Raw genomic sequence first — 23,622 nt, forward strand, 5'->3', positions numbered from 1 at the left:
GTTTGGGATTTTGGAACAAGCTACCAGAAAACATCAGATTTATCAGCCAGTTAACAGTCATAATCTAGAAACAGCTATACATATTTTTTTTTGGAATTGCCCAGTTTAAAGCATCTTGTAAGGAAAATAAGTGGAAAATAATCCTTTGTTCCTAGTCATTAAGAATATCTAAACTTCACCAGGGTGTTTCTAGTTGTGCTGTTATGTTATGAGAAAATGTCAAATGCAAATTTTAAGCCCATACAGCAGGGTGTAAAACATCAAAGAAGGTAATATTTTTTCCCTGATTATTTTCTTTTAAGTGGTTGGTAATAGAGTAAGTGACAAAACAGTAAATTAAAGTACTAATCCTGAAATCTTGAAGCATAAGGAGTGAGTATTACATTATAATTTAGATAACATTTACACCTACAGAATGTTCAATAAGTAAAATTTAGTTGAGAGTTGAGTATTAGTGATATTTAGAAACTACCCTGATAGGTATTTTAGGGAGAGTTTTTCATAATTGCCATAACTAACATATAGTACAAAACAGATATTTGAAAAAAAAAATGCAAATGTTGGATAAATAATAATTAAATGTTAGAAATGTAATTACTTGGGGTAGTGAGTCACAGACAGCAAAGCCTGCTGTATGTTAGATTTCTTATGGTATGAGAAACATAGCATTTTGTGCAGTTCTGCTTTTATAATAAATGCTTAATGTAAATTAAGGTTTTATTCATGTGAAGAAACAATGCTCTGAATTGTACAAAATCTCATGAAATGTTTCCAAAAATTGGAAAACTTCTATGCAGTATTTATTTGGGAAATCTATATTTTCAGATAAGGCTCCCTGAATCCTAAAATCCTGGAAGCACAAGGAGCGAGGTTTAGATTTTGAAATTTGACTTTATGAGCTTTAGTCAGAGAAGCACCATGTGTAGCTTTCAGGCTGGATTCAGGTTGTTAGCAGCCAGATAAATATCTTGATCTCTTTCCAATCTGATGCCCTGAATACAAAAATACTGAACAAAAAATACACACACAAAAAGGCACACATAATACAGTACCTCTACATGTGCTAGTCAGCATTTCATATCTAAGTGGTATAAGTGGACATGTTAACTTACTTCTGTTAATATTAAAATTACAAAAAAAAATGATTATCAATATCAAGACTGTATTAAGTCAATCAAAATCAACAACAGATGTGTGTTAATTTCTGATTAAGTGTTCATAGCTGAAAATCTATTAAAAATTGAAAATATGCATACTATTGAAAATGTATCATGGATCATAAATAATTTTATGGCCCTTTCCTTTATCATTTAAACAATAAATCTTTTTAAATGCAATGTCACTTGAATGTTATTGTTACTACACAGAAATGCACTAATCAGAATATATTGGGACTGCAGAAAAAAAGTCTATAAAACATTAAACTGTCACAGTTCTTCTAATACAGGATTAAACATATGACTGATTTTCAATCTATTTAAAAGGATTCAATAATGGCTGCCCCATTTATGACTTACTCCTAAATATAGAATTCTAGAGGTGAGTTTATACTATCTCCATTAATATATTTCATCTACTGTCTACCATATAAACCAACAGTTCAATGTGTTTACAGTACATGCAATTTGTTCCACAATGCACAAAAGACAAGTTTGGAAGTAAAGGACGGCTGCAAAATGTGCACTAAAGTACTTTGTGTTTATAATCCATGCTTTACAACAATTTAGAAGTTGAGACTGATGTGCAGAGTATGGCACTGAAAAACACAGTCCTACTCGCATGTCTAGTCTAGCACACAATTAAGAATGTGAATTCCTAGCTTTTCTGGTTGCAAAATGTTAGATTGCTGTCAATCAATATTTTTCAATTTTTCGTTGGAGAAGAGAATACTTCAAAAAAGATTATCTGGTATGTATTTTTCAGAAATTCATCTTGACCTGGATAAGGAGAAACAAGAGTAAATGGTTGAAAAAGCTGGTGAAAACAGTAGTCTCTGTGCAGTGTCTTGGTGAATAAAAAAGGCTCCTCGTGGAATTTGTGTCCTTGGTGACATTTCTATTATGGCACGATAACAGATTATGTAAATAGCTTATTGGAAAACAATGAAGATGATGTATTAAAAACTGTAACAATTTTGTACAGCTGTGTTGTAATAAGAGTTTTCATTATAATCATATAGAGGGAGGTATAAGTGGAATAAAGGTGGAGTGATAGCTTAATGTTTAAATAACAAAACAAAAATATTTCTAAAGCCACATAATCTTGCTGGTATACTGGGCAAAGATTCAGCAGTGACCCATCTCCGACTGGGCAGCACAGTCGTTCAGTCAGAAAGAGAGAGAGCCAGAGCCCAGCATGAGAGAGAGCCTTTGGTTTCAGCAGAGGCATGGCAGAGCTAAGGAGCAGTGGTTTTAAGTAAAGCAAAAATCAAGACTTATTTTTAAATTAGAGACAGATGGGCATGCCAACTTTCGTGCGGACTGCTGTAACATGTAGTCTTTGTATCCTTTTCTTTTTATTACCCCACTCTTTGCTTCTGCACAAACAGCACACTCTGTCTCTTTGCAGTCTCTGTCTCTTATCTATGGCTTGCTATGGCAAAGCAAGAGTTCACAGTGTCTTTTTTAAAAACATATTCTTTAAGTATAAAGTAATTCTGAAGATGAGTGAGAAGCAGGCAATCTATCTGGAAGGTTCTGTAACCACATGCACACTCAAAGACAAATTTATGTGAATTCCAAGCTTATTTTTCTGGTTAAAAACAGTAGCTGAAAAGGCCAGAATAAGAGAAATAAATTGAAAATAAAATTCAAGCCAGCTACACTGTTTGTAGTGCATTATTACGTATGTTATCTTGCAAGGTCACATGAGAAATGGCCCCAACAGATATAATGTTTTTGTTGAAAGAGCCATGTAGAAGTGATGTTAATGAAATATATAGTTTTTATGATTGGTTATATAAAAATGTCATTCCAAAAGGAATATGAAGCAAGAGAGCTGAACCAGTTATCAGCATAGATAGCTGTAACTAAGGGCCATGTTAAGTAAATATGCTCATTCATTGGTCAAGAAAAGTAGACCTATAAAGAATAAATATCCAGACAACTCAGTGAAGCAGTAGTGTGCATTAAAACACACTTACTATACATACTGAAAAACAACTAATGAATTCCCATATGAACAACAAATGGCGAAGAGATGGAAATTTTCTGTGTTGCGGTCACCACACTGCCAGGTGTGAAGTTTTACCTGTGTGGTCTGGCAACAGGTGAAGAATTCATTAAAGCACAAGGGAGTCCCATTTTGCTAGTGTGTATCTTTTTGTTACAAAGTGTACCAGAAAATGATTAATTATATGAGCAACTAAGCATCTCCTGAGACATGAAATGTCTTTAAGGTGTGAATAGTATTTGGTTCATGTTTCAATCCTGTTGAAAGGTGGCACTGTTTATAATTTAAGTCATATTTAAACTGACACCAGAAAATGGTTTAATTTGTATATTTACAAAATATTGTGCTTGATAAAGTGAAGCTGTATGCTATTGCAAATGTCAAGCTCACTGGATGTGAAATGTGTGAAAGCAATTAAAGAACACACCTAACACCCTAAGGAGTTAGTGTAGTAATTTATTTGTATATAATTTTTGACCTTCTAGTTTTTATGTAACTGTATAAATGATTGATTTGATCACAATATACATTTTTCATTCAAACCAAAATGTGCAAACAGAAATACAGTCTGACTCTAAATGAATGGCAGAGTATAACAGACAATAGATGGTACAGCTATTGTTTTCTATTAAAAAGGTTTTGCCACATATTGGCAGAATACAAGAAGCAGAAAGCAGATGAAAGGACTATTTAATTATTTAAACTGTAATTTTTCTTTTTCACTGACAAACCTATGCAAATCTGGTTCAGAACACAATATGGAGAACACTTCCTCATTAATACCTATACCACACAGAAAGAACAAAGCTCTGTTAATACACTCTTATGACTTGTCAAGTTTATTATTTGATACGCAAGTTAACACTAGCTGCAATCAGAATCACTACTGCTCAGTAATCTGAGGAAGTCCTGGGTGACTAAAGCCCACAAAACACTCAGAAGCACTTGGCCAAATGTGCATAACCCATTAGGGAATCCTCGTCAAACGCAGCTAGGCGCATATCTATATCTTGTAGGATAATTATATGTTGTAGAAATGTAAGAAAGAATAAAAACGAAAGGAGACCATTTAGCCCATCTAGCCCTATTGGTAGTTGGTAGACAATAGATCCAAGGATCTTGTTTCTTGACAGTTGTGCTCAATTGTTAATGTATAGATGTTTCCAAATGTATCCCCTAATTCTTGTTTCACTATTAATTCTGAAGTCCATAAAATGAACTTTGTCAATGCAGATTGGAATTAATAAATTTAGGGATCACACTCAATAAGCTATTCCAGGCAGGTGTATTGTTTGAGTCCCTCAGCAAACCTCACATTCCCCTTTTGTACCCCTCTTTATATTCTGAATAGGTAATTACACAAAGCATGACAAAACATCAGTAAGAAATATGATTATGTAGAATTGCACATGCAAAGGATTGTTGCTGGCATTGACACTGTGTTTTGATGTTGCTAGGACACTCAGAGCTCATCCAGCTACCATATACAGTAAGATACAGTACATACAATGAGATCAGGTGCATGTGTGAAGAAAAACTTGGTTCTCATAAAAAAATAATTTAGACTGGAAAAATTGCATAATGAATGTCAGAAGCCGACTTGAATTGGTAGATATCACTAATGACTTCTGTCTTACTCAGTTTGTCAGAATATGTGCTGAGCTAATATTTACTCTTTGAAGACAGATTGTGTAAAAAAACAGGAAAACAGAATGATTAGGGAACACTGATCTTGATATAGCACATCTTGAAATATATTTTGAAAACAAAACAGAATCTAAAACAAAAAAAACTATGAAAGAATGAAACAGCACTTGAGAGAACTAAAAGGGGATATACAGTATATTATAACAGAAGATAATGGATAGCAGCAGAATAAAGATATTCAGGTAAAGTAGAGAACAGAATTATCACTACATGAGCAAGCAAATCAAGTGAGTCCAGAAAGCAGTGTTTACCAAATAATTAAATAAATGAAGGATAATATAAGGAGAAAGAAAGGACTTTCTAAAGCATCATAAAAAATACAAGTTCCAGTTATAAAAACGAGTATAAGGGGCCTCAAGCACAGGTTAAAAAATATTAGAAAGATCACAGGAGATATATTGTAGAAAGAAATATTACAATGGAGGTAAACTAAACAATAAATTATTTCTTACAGTATAACAACAGCGAACCAATATAAGTTGTCTCAGGGATAAATGTTTTTTTCATGTGATGGCAGAAGAATGTATGAAATTAATATTTTAATCAAGTGAAACAAACAGTTACATAGCAGTAGATAGATGTATAAGAGGTACTAGAAGCTAAATAAACCTTCAGGGCTTGGTAGTGTTGAAACAATCTTATTTTAGAAAACAAGACATTGTAAGTAATATTAACTTACTATATTTTATGTTATAATATATGTAATATTAAAATAACCCTTCTAATAGTCTCCTGAGATGGGTAATATTCACTGACTGGGGAATTGCTAATGTAGCACCCATTTTAAGAAGGCTGGCAAAACTGATCTAATTATAAAAAAGTAAGTCTTGTATTACAAGGTCATGGAAACAAATAATTAAAATTAAACTAAAGGATCATCTCTATGACAATAAGACATAGTCAACATGGATTTAGCAAAATAAGGTCCTACTTAAAGAAGACCACAGGCTGCCAGGCTCCTCAACAAGCTCCTAGTACCTACTGCACCTACTCCAAATCTGGAAACTTCGTTCTTTTTAGCCTAATGTCAGGCATACTGTCTGAAGTATTCTTTGCACAATCCTGTAAAGTAAATTGCACATTGCACATTTATGTACCCTGTACCCTATACCCTGTCAGACATGTCTATATCTACATTGTCTATAGCATTATCTTGTCAGTGCCTTGTATTCGCACCATAGACCTGGAGAACGATGTCTTGCCGCTCTGTACACTTCTGTATACTTGTATATTGGCTGGAATGACTTAGTTAACTTGAACTTAACTAACGTCTAAATTCAAAGAGAGTATGGAATGGCATATTAAGAATTTTAAAAGGTTTATGATAAAGTGGCATATACAATATAAAGCATGTACTGGGATAATAACTGGTTAATGGAAAAGAAACAGTGGGTACACTTAAGTGATAAATATCAGGGTGATGTAATTAATGAATCAGGAAATCTTTCATTCCCTCTGGAATCTCCAGCAATGCAAAATAACTCAATTATCTCCTAAATACTGTTGTACTGACTTCTTGTTGGTAATGTTTGTTTGTCTTTCCTTAGCAAGGAAGCAATACACTGACTTCAAACAATTAATGAGATCTATATCAACTGTTGCTGAAATAAAACTTGTGTCATAATACAGGATTATAATCACCCTGAACACAAACTGTTCTCAGCTCTTTGGTCTGGCAGGCAGTACCACATCATCAAAACACAGACCACCAGGTTCACAAAACAGTTTTTATCCCCAAGCAGTACTTAAATACAAGCAGCTAATTACAAACTGACTAACTACTACATATTACACATTTTTGTTAACTATTGTATATTATAAAATTATTATTATTAGTAGTATTATGTACTTTGCACTACTCACCTACTGCTTTTTTTATTGTTTCCTTCACCTATTTGTGCACTGAGAGAACAAGAGCAATTAAGAATTCCAATGCACTTGTTACAAATTGGGTGTCTGTACTAGGGCCACTGCTGTTCTGTTATACTAATGATCTAGGTTCTGATATAGCTAGCAGACTACTCAAGTTTATACATGAAACCAAGCTAGGCGAAATAAAAAAAAAACACTTCAAAAGATGAAAAAGAAATTCAGAGACTTAAACCAGATTCAGGACTTTGACAGATTATAATAAAAGTAATGTAGGGCAGGGGGTGGAATGTAGCTAGCAAAAAATATGATAAATGTATAAAATACCAAGTTTGATTAGTATAGTTATAAAATACTTTAGCATAAATGTAGCACATCATTTTCTTCTTCTAGGCAATGTTGGGGGAGGAATAAAAAAGACAAACTGAATGTTAGATCATACTGTATAGTGTGTAATATAAATGAAGGGATTCTATTGTACCATGCACTGAAATCTCTTTTAGAACAGTTCTGTTCTGAACTGTTCTATAAATGGAAAACATTTGCAGCTCCCACTCTATACACATACATAAATGTAATCTGCCCAAGCACATCATTTATTATCTTATTTAAGAATGACAATATTAATATTTATAATATATTAAACAAAACTTATTTCAATGTTTAATATGAGTTTGTCTTAAAGTATAGTCACCTTAAGTGTAGTCTGACAGGAACTGATGACAGAAAAAAACATGGAGCTCTTGCTCAACTGCTCTCAGACATACTCTGTCTTTGTATTTTTTGTCTGTCAGATTTGACAGACAAAAAATAAACTCATACCACATACAATTCCCTTAGGAGTGTGGCATCTGTCTTACGTGTATACACAGAATGTTCAAGACGACACTTTGGTTACTCCTCAAAACAAAAATATGTAAACAATGTTTAATTTAGATTTTTTTTACTTTTCTCTCGAGAGTTTTCCAAAATTCCATGGCACATCATCTGAGAAATGCTGCTTTAGAATACTTTGCACAATTTTGGCACACATAGAATACTGGCACAATTGGCACAATTATTTGCTCTGGAATCAGTTCAGAGAACAAACAGATACATTCCTGGGCTCAAAAGAATAACATCTGAAACTCTTGAAAAGATGAGACAATGAGGAGACCTGATTCAAGTACTCATATCTTCAAAAACATTCACAAAGTCAAAGCAATAGACATCTTCAGAATTGACAGAAGTGCATTTAAAACTGAGAACAGGAGACAAGTTTACTTTTTGCTCTTTAAACAAAGCACTGTGGAAGTAGGGAATAGACAGTCCAGCCATCTTGTTGGCACTGATATCCTAACATCCATTAAAAATGGCTGAATGAGAATCTTAGATCAATTCACTACTGAAAAGAAAGATTTAGATGGGTTGAATAGCCTCCTCTTGTTTGTAACCTTTCTTATGTTATTATTATCAAATAATAGACTCCAGCAGCATTATGAAAAAATTGCAAACTTGATCAACAGTTTTTAATTACAAAATGTCAAGATCACAAGTTTCATAATAACTACCAGAAGGACTATTCACACAGTAACAATTGTGTCAGCTGTGCTAGAATCAAAGAGGGTGTAGGGTGAAGCTTTCTCTTTAACAGATTTATTTGCTAAGTAAGCTGGTGTCAGGACCCACTTTCTAGCTTTAATTCTAACCTTATTCATTTACATCACCTGCATTTATAATAGCCATTAGAGCCTGACTTCCTTAGACAGTTTGCTAATTTGTAAAATGTTTCAATAGTAACCTTACTTCACAATATCATAGAGATTATTTTGAGAACCGTGCTCCATCTATGGTTGCAGAAAATCTAGGAAATTGATTATCGTTTTACAATATAATGTTAATCCTGACACAGTGAGGATCACTTAAGACTTTCTACATTAAACCTGTAAAACACAACCTTTATTAATAAGAGACAATATATATATAGTCTGAAATCTTTAAATAAAACTGAGATGTGCTTATGAGGTTTGTAGGTATGCATACAATATATGTAAGGATAAAAGTAAGTTGCACGTAGTTGCAAATCATTACTTATTTTCTTATTTCTATTTTCTTATTTTCTCCTGAAAAAATATTGCAAATACCAGAAAGCTATCAGGATTTTTAATAAAGTACAGTAAGTGGAATTACTTGCATTTTTCATATAATTTAATTTTACAGGAGACCAATCATAGACAATTTAAATATATATATATATTTGAGACTTGAAATCAAAATCTTATTAATTTAAAGATATATCCATAATTTAGGCTGATTATATTTAAAGCTCATTTTAAAAAGTATACTGGAATATCTCTGAAGGTAAGTCTATTTTAATAAAGGTATTTACAGTACAAGTAAAGTATACAGGCAACTGTATTGTTGAAATACCAGAACTGAAAAGACCTATCTACACTGTGCAGACACCACTGTGTCTGTCTTTTTACTTTCATGGCAGTTCAGTACAAATTCTAAAAAGAAACAGTAATGCAGGCCTGGTGTACTAAAAACAAAGCATACTGAGCCTTGTCTAGGAACATGGGAATTCACAAAGAAACTAAGTTACTATGCTGTTTTTTAAAGAACACTGTTTCCCAAAGTCTCATCCATATCGACAAAAATAATCAATAATATTGTAGCGCCAACATGGGGTGCTTTAATGGCTGCTCACCCCCCTTGGCCAAGCGCACGCAAGGCGGGCTGGGAACAGCGCCTGAGGGGCAGGACTTGCGGGAACCAGACTGTATATAAGGGGGCGGGGGCTGTGAGGCGACCTCTTCCCTCCCGTGTCTCTGTTAGTGTAGGTGCAGTGCTGTGACCCCACCCGGCCCTGTGTGTGTACCTTTTCCCGGTTCTGGTTAATAAAAGTGTTGTTCAACCTCTTTTCCTGAGTCCTACGCCTGCTTCATTCTGTGCCGAACTCCCAGGGCGTTTCTCGAAAAGAGTAGGGGTATAACCCCGGCGTCCTGGTAAATTTCCCATTGGCCCTTACCAGTCATAACCTCCTAATAATCCCCATCTCTGAATTGGCTTCATTACTCTGCTCTCCCCACTGATAGCTGATGTGTGGTGAGCTTTCTGGCGCACTATGGCTGCCGTCGCATCATCCAGGTGGATGCTGCACATTGGCGGTAGTGGACGGGAGCCCCCACTACCTGTAAAGTGCTTTGAGTGGAGTGTCCAGAAAAGCATTATATAAGTGTAAGCAATTATTATAAACTCTTAGAGATGTTTATATGGCATCTAGGAGCACATTAATTTAGTACAACATCCCATTATCTTTAATATTGTGCTTTCCATTACTCATCTTAACAATTTAGTTTTTTATTACTGTTTACATATTGAGCTGTAATCATTTTTAGTCAAAGAACGAATGAAAATGAAATTATGCAGGTCATTATTTATTCTTGTGATTATACCAGAGTATAAAAAATCTTATTTCAAAGAATGAACGTATTATTTTAGGTTTGTTTAAAAAATGCTTTTTGCTAATATGCATCAATCATTCACTCTCCTGTATAACACAACTTTCTAGCACAAACATTAATAATAAAATATTTCAATATTAAATATAGCATAATTACATGTAGTTTATGATTTATAATTATTATAGTTATTGATAATGGATTCAACTAAATCCAATACATGTGATTTATACTGTCACTTACATTCATTCCTTTTTATAAAATCACTCTGCTGAATAACCTAAGTTTTAAACTAATAATAGTTCAGATTTTAGTTAACTTAAAAAGTATGGTCATAGAGAATTTTTTTGTAGTTTGACTTTGTCAGTTTTCTTGTAAATCACTGAAATAAGCAAATACATGGCATTTTTTTCCTGTGCAGTAGCTGCTACCAGATGGTAAGTGACAGTACATTATAGCTGATGTGCTGCAGCAGAATGCTTTGCAAAAACAAGTAGGAGGTCCGATGGAATAGATGAATATTCTTTTATCATTAAGTTTGATGCAGGTTAGAGTGGTGCAACTAATTATAACAAAATATCAGGTATTCAGCAAAATATAGCACAGTGCTTTTTTAACAGCTATTTGTTTTGATAACTGTGTGCACTGTATGCACATGGTATATAATTAATATAAAGATGAAAGTAGTAGAAGTTGTTGAATATTCAGGTCTTCAACTTTTCATGTTAACTATAAGGCAAGACAAAGAGTTTAAAATTGCAGTTAATACTCCTGACTAATTATATTATAATGAAATGAAATGCAGTTCTGATGTAATTTTAGTCCTAGATTACTACAGCAAAACTGTCAGCATACATCAAATACTAAAATCAGTGCCTGCAGTAAGTTTACACACCCTTTTCAAAGTAACACATTTTGTGGAATTAAAGCCTGAAATCAAGACACATTAAATTAGAATTTATTTACCCTTATTTACATTCTGTAACACACTACCTCTAAGTGAAAAACAATATGCTTCAACATTATGAAAAACAATTAAAAATGAAAACCTAGAAAAATGTGTTAAGTAAGTGTATATTTAAAACATCTGGAGGTTTGGAAAGAGGCTTGGTAAATAAAATGATAATAATAATAATAGTTGTTGTTGTTGTTATTATTATTATAGTGTGGGCAGCAATGCCTTGAATCACGTTTCCTGTAACAATATATCAGTCTCTTACATTGTTTTCTTTAGGAAGTTTGCACATTCTTCCTTACAAACCCATTTCAGGTTGATTGACAATTCAGGTTTTCCTTGCAGAAACAGCTCACTTCAGGTTCTGATGTAATGATATAACATTACAATGAGGTTTAGGACATTCTCTTTAGGATACACGTTTATGTTTAGAATCATTGTCTTGCTGCATCACCCACTTTCGAACCTCCTTCAGCTGAGGAATGGCTGGCTTGACATGCTCCTCTAGAATGTACTGATATAATTTATGTCTTCCTAAATAGCTGGGAAGCTGTTTGGATCCTGGGGCAGTAAAATATACCCCTACCATTACACTCTACCATTCCTGAAGATTAGGATGTGGTTCTTCTATTAGAAGGTAGTGTTTGGATTTTGCTAGTTTCTGGTTGCAGTCAAAAAGGTCAACTTGTTGTTCATCTGTCCAGAGAACATTCTCCAAGGTGGTAATATTCTTTTTAGAGAACCTGGCTATCCTCCTGCAGTATGAATACCATTCCGGCTCTGCCTTTTCCTGATGGTTGAGGCACGGACAATCACATTAGCTGCAGCAACCGAGTTATGCAGATCCTTAAATTATACTCTGGGGTTCTTTGTGACTTTCTGGGTGATTATACAGATTTCTGTTTTGTAGATCTTGTCAGGATGACCAGTCTTGAATATTTTCTATTTGTAGACTGTCTGACAGAAGATGGATTGAGACAGAAATTACACATGGTTTTGTAACCCTCTCCAGAGTGATCAGTGTCAACTACTCTTTTTCTGGAATCTCTTCTGATCACGCCATGTCATGTTTCCACTAACCTGTGCTTACACTAAGAATAAAAATTGTATTATTTCTAATAATCTTTCCATTGCCTTGATGAGACATTATCTTAGCAGCTTAGGCCTCTCTGTGTAAAACATCAGTAATGCAGCTATAAGGGGCATCTATGATATGCACATATCCTGTAACACAAACAAGTACATTGTAAAGCTGGATCCATTCTTGGCTCCCTGATGATAAATTGTGCAGCATGGCTCTCCTTAGTCTGGTACTCAAGACTATGGGTCAGAGGTAACTTTTAATCACCCAAGGGATGATCAATTTATGAGGAACTGCGTGAATGAAGGACTACACATAATAACATCATAACCACTCACCATCTGTGATTTTCTACCAGAGAGAGAAAATATGTCTGTACAAGTTTGCACAAGATTATTTACAACAGAAAGAAAAATGTTTTATGAACCAATTATTATTTTTGTCTTATCAACATAGTTGGACTCCATCAGTGCATATTCAATAAAACCAGGTGCTTCTCATCCATCTCACTTGTGGTCACCTACAGTAAGTCAAACCTGTAAGACCCGAGTCAGATGTCTATTTTTTAAAGCCACGGTTCAGGCAATACTCTAACATTGTTCTCTTCGTCAGCAACAGCTAAGCAAAGCTCTTTATCTCCCCTTCTGTCTCTCTGCACCAGGACTTTACTAGCATACAGTCAGTAGCCGAAGGATACTGGACCAAGGTGATTAACCCAACCTTCGGCCGGTTAGTTCGCATTTTTGAAAGAAACATTTGGCAAACGGATCTTGGAGAGTTAAAGTTCCAAACACATTTAAAGTTTAGTCCATGATAATAAATGCATATTTAGTTGTATTTGAGAATATGAAAGTAATTAACTATATGAAACTGATATGATCTACAAGGTAGATGGCAACAAATGTTACAGTTGATACATTTTAACTATGTTATTTATTTATTTTCTACTTTATTAACATTATTATTCTTATATTTTAACCCCTGAGTAAATGATCAACCATTTGTATAACAGCAGACTCTCAAATATAATTACTCTTGTTGATTTGCTAGGAATGTTTTGGTGTTGTAATAATACATTTTATATTTAGAATCTGGATGTGAGATGTGTTTGCTATTGTGAGCAATTGATTCCTAGAAGCCTTCAAAACACGATCACTTCACTGTACAGTGAAGATAAAAAAATTAAGATAAAATGTCTGACCATTATATAGGAAAGGGCTTCCCAAGTCCAGTTTCAGTTTACTTGACATCCAGTGATTTAAATACCTTTTTCTATTTACTGTTTACTCCCTTAATTGTGCCAAGCAAACTACGGGTTCATTTATTATTTTACAAATATACACTGATTCTTAATGTTTCACTTATTTGTATGTCTTATACTATTATATCTCAGAAACAAATGGTAAATATACAGCCCTTTGTTTATTTAAGAAAGGTTTAAAAATGTATATTATATATATATTATAAATGTATTATTATAAATGTATATGCATTATGTTTTTCACAAATTAATGGGTGTCGATTTAATCAAGTTTCTGTAAAAAATCCATTCTAATATTTTCTTGCTTTTGTATTCCTTTAACTGTAGAAATAAAAAAATACTTTTAAAATAAAGTGAAATATAGAAGGAATAGAGAAAAGTGTTCTAAAGGTCCCTTTATAACTCATAACTTCATAACGTCCTTGTCTCAAATAAGAGTATTTTCATATTTTAAGGAGAATATTTGACATTTCAAAATAGTGCTGTTAAGAGTAAATTAAAATGCAGATCAGTATGAAAATATCTGGATCCCCACCAAAGCTAACTTATAATACACATTTAATAATTCAAGACATAATTTTTACATTATAAAGACAAACTGATTAATTTGATTTAGCTGTTCAGAGAAAACTTAAGAGGATTTTAATTACAGGCAACTAATAAATGCAAATAGGGAAGACAATACTGTATAATGATACAGATACTGACATCATGCAGCTGAAATTTAACAGAAAATAAAGGTCCCTAATTTAATATAAAGTACTTTCACAGGAATACATATTGGTGTTCTCTTGCTCAAAGACAAAATAATTTATAATAAATATGAAACTGCACACACCAAAACTAAGTGCTCAAGTGTGTAAGTGTAAGTTATCAAAATATGATAGAGGCAGTTCTGTAAAACCTGACCATGGAAGGGACAAATTTGACATTTGACTTTCTAGGCTGTTTCGAGACATACTGTACCAGTCGTTCACTTATGCTCTCTGTAAGGAACACAATCATTTTCTCTTGATCTTATACTGAATTTGGGTACATGAACTGACAGAGTTTTGTGTTTCCAGCTAAAGGTAAATGCTTACTACTACTTTCGTAGCCTTGAGTGCATAACCAATATTCATTAAGAACAATATTCTTGATTTATTTTTATCTGAATCAAGTATTGTGCTGTTTTGCTGTTATGCAGAATGAGATACTGTACAAAAACAATCAGAAATGACTAAGTAGTCACTTCAACGGGTTTTCATTGTATGCTGTGAGAAGAAAGTATCATGCCTTCTACAAGCTCCAAAGATTCAGTCGTTCATTTATTTATCTTATTTAAAAAATTGTCACAACAATAATGTTAAACCTTAGAATGCAAACCCTGTGAACACATCTGTACTCTGATCTCTTTGCTTCACTGAAATATCTAAAAGGCTAGCAAAATGATATGGAGCAAGTAAAGCCTCAGGCCCATCAATGTCCTTTTGCCACGGTGGCATTTAATTATGTATAGTACACATGTACAATATAAAAAGGAATAGATCTGCTTAAAAATTAAGGTACATGTGGAGGGATGGCTATTTATATCAAGTTTTTAGATTTTTTGTAAATAAAGGAAAATTATTGTAAAAGGAGAGAATGGTGCACTATATTAGTTTCCCAGCTTTGATGTTTGGTCTTTATTTACCAGACGTTGCATTGTACTGATCTTTATATAAACCAAAACAATGATTTGTTCCTTCAACTTTTTTTACTCTCCTTTATGTTACAGTGTGACTTGAGATTAAATATTAATTAAAACTAATAACTATTCCTTTAATAATTTCTTAAAGAACTTCTAGTGGAAAACATAAAGAAAATACAGGTATAAAAACCATACACAGAACTCAAGTAGTAATAATAACTGGCTTTAAATAAAGGATTTTTTTCAGTTTTTAAATGAACTTACAGTCTTTATAAACACAAAGAAATGGACTACAGGAGTTATAACCTGACAAACCTTCATTCTCATACACAAATACATAGTGTAAGTAGCCTTTCCTTAGCATATATAAACAAAAACCTGATATTTGTAAGCAAACCTCACTAATTTGTTAAAACTTTTTACCCAGCATTCTGGTAATGTATCTTGAATCACTTAATTTCCTATCTTCCTATCCTATCAGATATCTGGTATTTTTCCCTCACAATTATATGGACTGCTTGTCTATCAATTCAGTTACCTTCACTGTAACTTATGGGCTAGAACATATACAGTAGCATTAAAGTTAATTTGTCATTAAATTGAAATTGTCTTTCAATGATAAAGAAACAGTAAGAAACAATACCTGTAACCAGTAAACTAACCTATGAATGTAGCCCATTTTATTTTACAAATGTGAAGGTTTAGAAAAGAGGCATACATACTGTACACCAAATAACATTATCCATTATTTGGGACTTTCTGTAGATTCCAGGTATGAGCATGTTTGCTCGGGTCTTCAAGATCAAACGTATGCTAACTAGGTATCTCCTGTGGTTAGCTAATCTTTCTGAACTTAACTTAACTATTCCACAGTTCAAAATATATTACCTTACTTATTCTGCTTATAATTTTCTGAAATGTCCATGTATATTGCATTTCTATTTCTATTTTACTTGCATTTCCAAAATAAATTTGTGTACAGCTCATTGTGCCCTCTTACAACCTCCCTTTTTTCTTTTCAGAATATACTGTAAGAACAGTTACAAGTGAGAGGAGGCCATTCCATGTAGCACATTGGGCAGTTAAGTAGTTAAGTGAGTCAAGGAGCTCATCCTTTCTTCTTTCTTGGAAGAAACTAGGCTATTGGATTTGACAACATGGCTTGGTAGCTTGTTCCATACTCACCACAACACTTTGGGTAAAGAAAAACCTCCTTGGTTCTCGGTTTTAAATGCAATCTCCCTTTTCTTTTGGAGAAATGATACCTTACAGTATGTAGGAAAAAGGTATTTCACTATTGCAAGTTTCTAGCCATATTTTGATGTATTGAAATATTTTCTGTCCAGGAATTCAATTTTCAACAGGTGGAAGAATTTCAAAGACAAGGTCATGGTATTGCAGTGTGATTTGACTCATAGCCTTCAAAGGAATCTGAATATAGTTATGAGTATGGCAATCCTTTTAATATTTTCATGTTTTAGATATCTAATTTATCCACACATTTTACAACCCATAAGATCATAAGAAAGTTCAGCCCATATTATGTATTTAGCTGGTATTAGCCTTAAACACTAAGAATTGCATCTCGTATTATTTAAAGGATTGCATCATCACCTACAACCACAGATCTTTGAAGCTGGTTTTAGACTCCCACAATATTCTTTATAAATACTGTAAATTCTGTTTATTTACGAGTTTTTATGTTGCTGTTAATTCTTATGTTGCTGTTCAATGATTTTGAATACCTGAATCAAATCAATAATTTGCATACCCAGCAAAAAAGATGAATTTTATTTTAATCTGTCCAGGTATAACATTTCCTTCAGACCAGGAATAAATCTGCTCGCTTTTGTACAGTCTCTAAAGCTCCAATATCTTTATAAATAAAGCTGCATTTTTGTCTAAGCCTCTTTCATTTCTTGAACTGTTGTTTTGTGTCACTACCTGTTTTTTTAATGGCTGCGAAGTAAACAAATTTTCTTTCCACACCAAAGTCTAGATATTGGTATAGATTAGAATAGTTATAATGATTTCACTGCAGCCTATTTTAGCTCTCAATATCAGTGCCCTTTGTTTTCGGCTTCATACCTAACTTTATACAAAACAAAGTTACAATATTATCCATAACTGCCAAAAACAATTACATTTGCAATTTAGCAATCATCCCATGCACAAAATGACTTTTGAAATACCCAGAATAGTGGTAGTGCACAGCAGTGCATTAGCAGAATAAAGCCCCTCATTTATTTGATCAAAATGGGCAAATACCATCTAGTCCAAGCAATTTGTTTGAAATTATCTATTTTTACACTTCATGCTCTGATTTGCTTATATAGTTTTTTAATCAGGCCTTTTTACCTGTAGCATATCATTAACTTTGTTACTACCTGTGTAATCATTTGTATGTCTAAGACACTTTATTTGTCTTAGTGATCTTTTGTTACTGTAAAACTGAAAATGGCCATTGGCATTTGTTTTGGATTGCATTGTAGGTTTTCGTCCTGTCTATCTCTTTGCTCGTGTGTTTTTTTCACTTGTGTTCGCAGCTAAATATACTGTCTGTGATTTGCCTTGTGCCGGCGTCACACTACATGACTTGACACGACTTCTAGTCGGAGAGCATGTCAAATTTAACGACTGCAGTTGCTGAATCTTGCTACCCTTTCTGTCCTAGAGGGTGTCAAATTATACACCTAGGAATCTTAGGGGGGACTAATTACACGATTTTCTCCCAACTTTTCATCACGGTTCCAAGTCTCGAATGGCGTCGTAAAAGTACCGCAAATCTTTTGATTCTACCATTAAGTTTTTTATGTATATCCATTTACATATATTCTCCTAGTCTCTGACACTTTCTCCTTTCTTTCAGTTTTTCTTCATACACAATTACTTTAGACTCTGCCCATCTAGCTTTAAAGACCTCTAAAGTGATCATGATCTGGTCAAAATTTTCCTGTGTTTGTCTTGCATCATTGTTACACAAGCTGGGTCATCTGAAAATGTCAGATCAATGCAATCATGTTCCCTTGCTGGTGCTCTGAGAAACTGGGTATAAATGGAGTCATTCACCATATAGATTTCAATCTAATTATATGTTCTCCCAATCAGTCTATCTCAGTTTATGTGAGAAAAATTGAAATCCCTCAAAAAATGATCCCACCCTTGCTACATGCAATATGATTGTACTATATCCTATTGATTTGTAAAGATTAAGAAGCACTTATACAATTTAATGCCTCTATATCATTTTTGATAAAAGACACCACCACTCTGACCTCATCTTTTTTTCATGAATATTCTACACCCAATACACAGCTAAATATTAAATTAGTTTTTGCACCAAGATTTCAAGGCACTTGTGTTCGCAATGCATCTAACCTAAGCAACAATGACTATAATATGCAATAAACCAGTTTAACAGTTTCACACAAAACAAAATAAAAAAAAACTCAAATCCAATGTATTCTTAGAAAGATACAAGCACACCTGTAGCCCAGACTAATGAATTATTTCTTTGTATGTACAGATCCAGCCACTCAGAAAGCGCGAGGGATACTGCAGTAGTTTGCGGTTGAGTGGTTGAGCGGCTGCGTTAGTCTGCGGTAGACTGCGGAAGTATGCAGCATTTTCGATATTTTCAGAAATGTGATTACAGTTCTTTGTAAAACCACCAGGTGGAGCTGTGGAAGCTTAACGGGACGTGTGGAACATTTGGGCTGTTACCAGAAAACGCATGGTTTTGAATCCTGGTCTATGCTGAGGGAAAATCTTTTTCTACTTATAGAATTTAAGCTGTACACCGTTTAGACTATTGCTGTGCCATTTTCAGCTTTACATTCACAAAGAGAAAATCCAAAGGGTGCAACTGCAACTGGTAATTGTAACAAATTGTCAAGTTTCACTTCCTTGCGTAACAATCATGATGTTCTCATCCAAACATAGGTTTGATTTTTTTTATTTCAAAACCGTGATCTTGACATGCAGATGATTTGAGTTAACAGCTTCAGATTTAAAAGGTTATTGATAATGCTGCAGTTGCACCCTTTGCAATGGCTGGATAGTTAACAGTTCCCAATTGCTTTGTCAGTCTGTCCGTGGGGGGAGGGCGGGTCTCTCCTTGACATCTGACACTCCTCCATACGCTTAAGTGAAAAATTAATAAAAACGCCAATGTAAACGTCATATTTATAATTGGTTGAAACTAAAAATGGTTGTGAAGTTCTCTAAAACCTTCTCAGTCAAGAACGAGAATTCACATAGAAAGCTGTGTCAGCATGCGTAGGCTGCAAAAGATCAGCTAAAGAGGGAAGAAAACGCTTTTACTTATTATTTTTTAATGGATTTTAAAGTCATGCAAGTGTAAATCCACCTATCTATTTTCTAACCACTTTATCCAGGACAGGTAACAGTTTAACCAGAACATCATTCTGCCTGTGAAAAGATTTGCACAAGTAGTTTATTCTTATCTGTGTGAAAACAGGAAATACAGAGGGAGTTTCAGAAATTAAAAAGAGGTCTGGAACACCCTGTCTCAAAAATAGATGTTTAATAAATTGAAGGTTGTGATAAAATCACCCCAAAGAAAATAGAATTTTAAAATACAAGCAGTTTGAAATTATTAGTTATTAATAAATCACCTAACTTCGAACATGTTGTGATATTCAGAAATACCAAAAAAGTCAATATAGTGTTCATAATATTTACTATTTTCATTTTTCAAAGAAATGTTAATATGTTAAAGGATAACTCATGCCAGGAGCTGGGTTAGGACCCCCAACCTCCAGCATGTGAGTCACACGCCAAAGCCATTATGCCAATGCAGCGCTTAACAACTTAAGCTATAACTAAAAAGGCAGGCAAAATGTTTTTAATTAATCATGGGTGAATGAGTCCAATTGATGCAGATGTTTACAAAGAAAGTGGACTACGGTAATACTTTGAGAGCTATATGAAAAAAAAGTCCATATATACTGTTATTAATTTCTTTAGATATGCGATTCCATATTATATTCCTTATTAATCAAATTATAAAAAAACACTTTTTTTACTGCGATAGCAAGCACAAGTATTCATAGAAAAGGTTAAAACATTATACATTTTAATAAAGTATATAAACTTAATATAGTCAGAAGGAGTATGTAAAAACTTTTCTAAAAGAACCACAGTAAGTAACCAAATGTTGTGTATTTTTAAACTATCATTACCAGCTATATACAGTTTGATAATATATTTGTATTCCTAAATTAATATCATTTATGATGTTCAGAGATGATATGCTCCTCTTATTTTTGTGCTCAGCTACCAAAATTTCCCTTTAGTTGTAAAATTCCATATTAATATCTAATATTAAATGGATTTAAACATGCACAGTAAAGAGATTAAATGAAGCAATTGTTTCACTAAAAATCACATACTGCGATATTCCACGCTATTTTGCAGATAATTTCTCACAGTACTGGGTTTTACCATGCATTTTGAATGGCTGCATCTGTATATGATAGTGCTCAAATTGACCAAGCACAACAGCACAATAGCAGTTAAAAAAATTCAACCCATAACTTTCAGCCGATGTTCATCTTGGTTTCATTCTTAATTTTTATGTTTCAGCACTGCTTTTAATATTAAATACACTTATTATTATTCTAATGTCTTGTTCACATTACCACACAATGTATTCTTCAATTATGTCTTGAGATAAGATAAGTCTGCAGAGAATTTTCCTCTTTACTAAGCTCAAGATAAAAAAACACTTTTCAACAGCTGATAAGAGATGTTAACTTTAGCTGAACCTACTTTATTGATGTGTCTTATCTGCTCCAGAGCCAGTGTCTTAAGCTGTTCATCTTTGCTCTCCAGCATAAGTTTCAGAGCAGGCAGGTAAAGATGGTGGTGATCCAGTAGCTGGGATGATATGTGTCTAATACACTGTAGGGGAAACAGCTGTGTTACTAAAGCAAATAAAAACAATTATGAAAATTAAGTGATATTGTGGTTGTGCAGCTTAGGGCTAACATTCTGAGAACATTACAAAGAAGAGTAACACAGTAGCAATAGAAGAGCAGAGAGAAAACACAACGTTTCATTTTCTCTCTTCTCTTTTCAGCATGGAATAAACCTATTACTTGTTCCTTTGCATGCTACACATGCTGATGCAGCTACCCACCTAAACTACAGTAGCAATATGCAGTATATACCTGTTATATTAATTAAGCCTCTGTAATAAAATACACTATGCTAATCTCTGACTTTATCTTATTTAGTTTATAGTCACATTAAAGCATATTTATTTCTCTTAAACTCTGTATGTAATTCTTGTACAGAGTAGACAAATTTAATTTAATCAGGTATGCTTCTGAAAATGCAGAATTAGAAACATCATTCCATAAAGGAATTATTGAAGCATAATCTCAATGGAAAGGCATGCGAAAATAACTAAAGCAAGTCATACGCAGCCATTTGCTTTAAATTTAAGACTATCCATCTGCTGGGAGACAAAAACCATGGTGAGAATAGATGGCAACCTAGTGAGCTTAATTTTCACATTTCACTGCTAGTTTGAAGCTTCCAACTCTGTGTGACAAAAGCTATTGCTTTAAGCAGGAACTGTGGATTTTATTTATACTGTGATACACAAGCTTGACAGAACAGTGAAAGACTAAAATTTAGAGGCATACTCAAGGAGAACGAAAAATGCAAAACAGGCCAAACATGATAAGAACATTTGTCCTCAGGAGGACAAAGACAAGAAAGTGCTGAGATAATAAATAGCTAACATAACCTACTTTGTGTTTGATATGCTCCACTAGTTTTAATTTAACCAAAATGAATTAGTGGCATTCTGTACATCATAAAACAATGAATAACTTTATATGTAAAAAGCTGCCTCAAATATAATCTCCAACACAAAATTCTTTCTTTTTTTCCTATATATATCCTATACATACTTATGTTTATTTTATAGATATTTTAGCATTTCAGCCCATGTTTATAGAATTATATATATATATATTTAATTACAACACAGAAACTTTAACATTCAGCAGAACAGAGAACAGCAGATCCAACCTACCTGAACGGGCAACATGTGCTTTGTGTTATAGACAGACCGACACATACTCAGCACTTCGTTACCCATCTCTCTTTGCTTCCCAGAGGCACTGTTTGACAGTATAGCAGAAGCTAGTTTCACCCAAGGGTTTTCCACAGAGTTTAATCTATAAAACAATATATAACAGTAAAAAAAAAACAACATGAAAATATAGTCCACTGTGGACAGAGCAGGACAAAAAGAGTAAAAAAAAACTAACAATAACATTAATAATAAAAACATTCAGTAATATTATTCAGATAAGTATACACTAGCCTGCAGTCTTAGTCATACCTTTGATGCACATACAGTAACTAAAATGTGATATACAGTATGCATCTGTACATCAATGGCTTAATAAAAAAACACAATACTATCCAGTATGTACATATACAGCATGTATGTAGAAAAAGCTCAACTGTGACCGTACTCATTCATATATTGCATACTAGCTTCCATACATATTTTAAGAGAACTTGTCCTTCATCCAAGAAGACTGAGACAACTGGAGATCTCATTCTTCTATGGTCTTCAACTGTCAGAACAGCTATTGAAATATGCTATTTTCTTCTGCCTTTTCTGCTTTGAACACTTGGTTGCCAGTACATATTGAGTATAAAAGGATGCAGAACTCTTAACAGGCCTATACAGTAAATGAAGTGGCTTCAGGACAGAGGGAGTCCTTTGATACATCACTCCAATGAAGCTGGTCCTATATACATTAATGTCCAGGTAATGTGACAAGACAAGATAGGGTGGATAGTGAAAGCCCCAAAAGATAAAAATAAATGGTATGGATTGGTTATCATATTTTAAAACAATATTTGTGGCATGATCTGAAGAAAGTAGATGGCTATTGCAGACTGTACAACCTTGAAGAAATTATGAGGTTTTCACAGAGGAGTAAATAGTTTCCCCTTTAATACTTTAAGAACCTAGGCAAAGGCTACAGGAAGTACCAAATCCAATTTATCAATGTCAAAGGAGCTTTCACAAAAGACTGACTGCTGTATGAAAATGAATACATTTGAATATTAACAATATTAACCATATAAAATTTTAATGTTAAAACTATATTTAGCTGTTTTTGACAGACTATAGAAACACTGATAATGATCCTAAGAGATCAAAAGAATCCAAGAAGATGACAAGAAGATTTAAAAAATAGCAGGAGCACAAAAAAAAGAGGTTAGCTGAAAATGAATATTAGGGAAATCTTCCTTTTGCTTAGCAAAGGTTTAGAAAAGATTATACAATACTCTGTATACACCACTATACAATAACTTAATTATACAATAATTAATATCTTGGATGTGGTCTGCTCCTCTGTATCCTATCTAATTGTGCTGCTCTACTCCTCCAGTATGTTGAAACCAAGT

The 23,622-nt window shown here is 33.6% G+C and overlaps 1 protein-coding gene across 1 annotated transcript in view; it reads right to left on the reverse strand.

The window, feature by feature from the left end:
• nbas (NBAS subunit of NRZ tethering complex) overlaps window positions 1–23,622 on the reverse strand; it is a 274,777-nt gene that overhangs the window by 13,310 nt on the left and 237,845 nt on the right. The window contains exons 50-51 of the mRNA XM_088938542.1: window positions 22,226–22,370; window positions 20,950–21,081 (exon numbers count right to left, since the gene is read on the reverse strand). Of these exons, the coding sequence (XP_088794668.1) occupies window positions 20,950–21,081; window positions 22,226–22,370 (277 nt within the window). The remainder of the gene's footprint in view (window positions 1–20,949; window positions 21,082–22,225; window positions 22,371–23,622) is intronic.

This window comes from Atractosteus spatula, chromosome 2 (genome assembly GCF_055471065.1).
Source record: "Atractosteus spatula isolate fAtrSpa1 chromosome 2, fAtrSpa1.hap1, whole genome shotgun sequence".
Classification (NCBI taxonomy): domain Eukaryota; kingdom Metazoa; phylum Chordata; class Actinopteri; order Semionotiformes; family Lepisosteidae; genus Atractosteus; species Atractosteus spatula.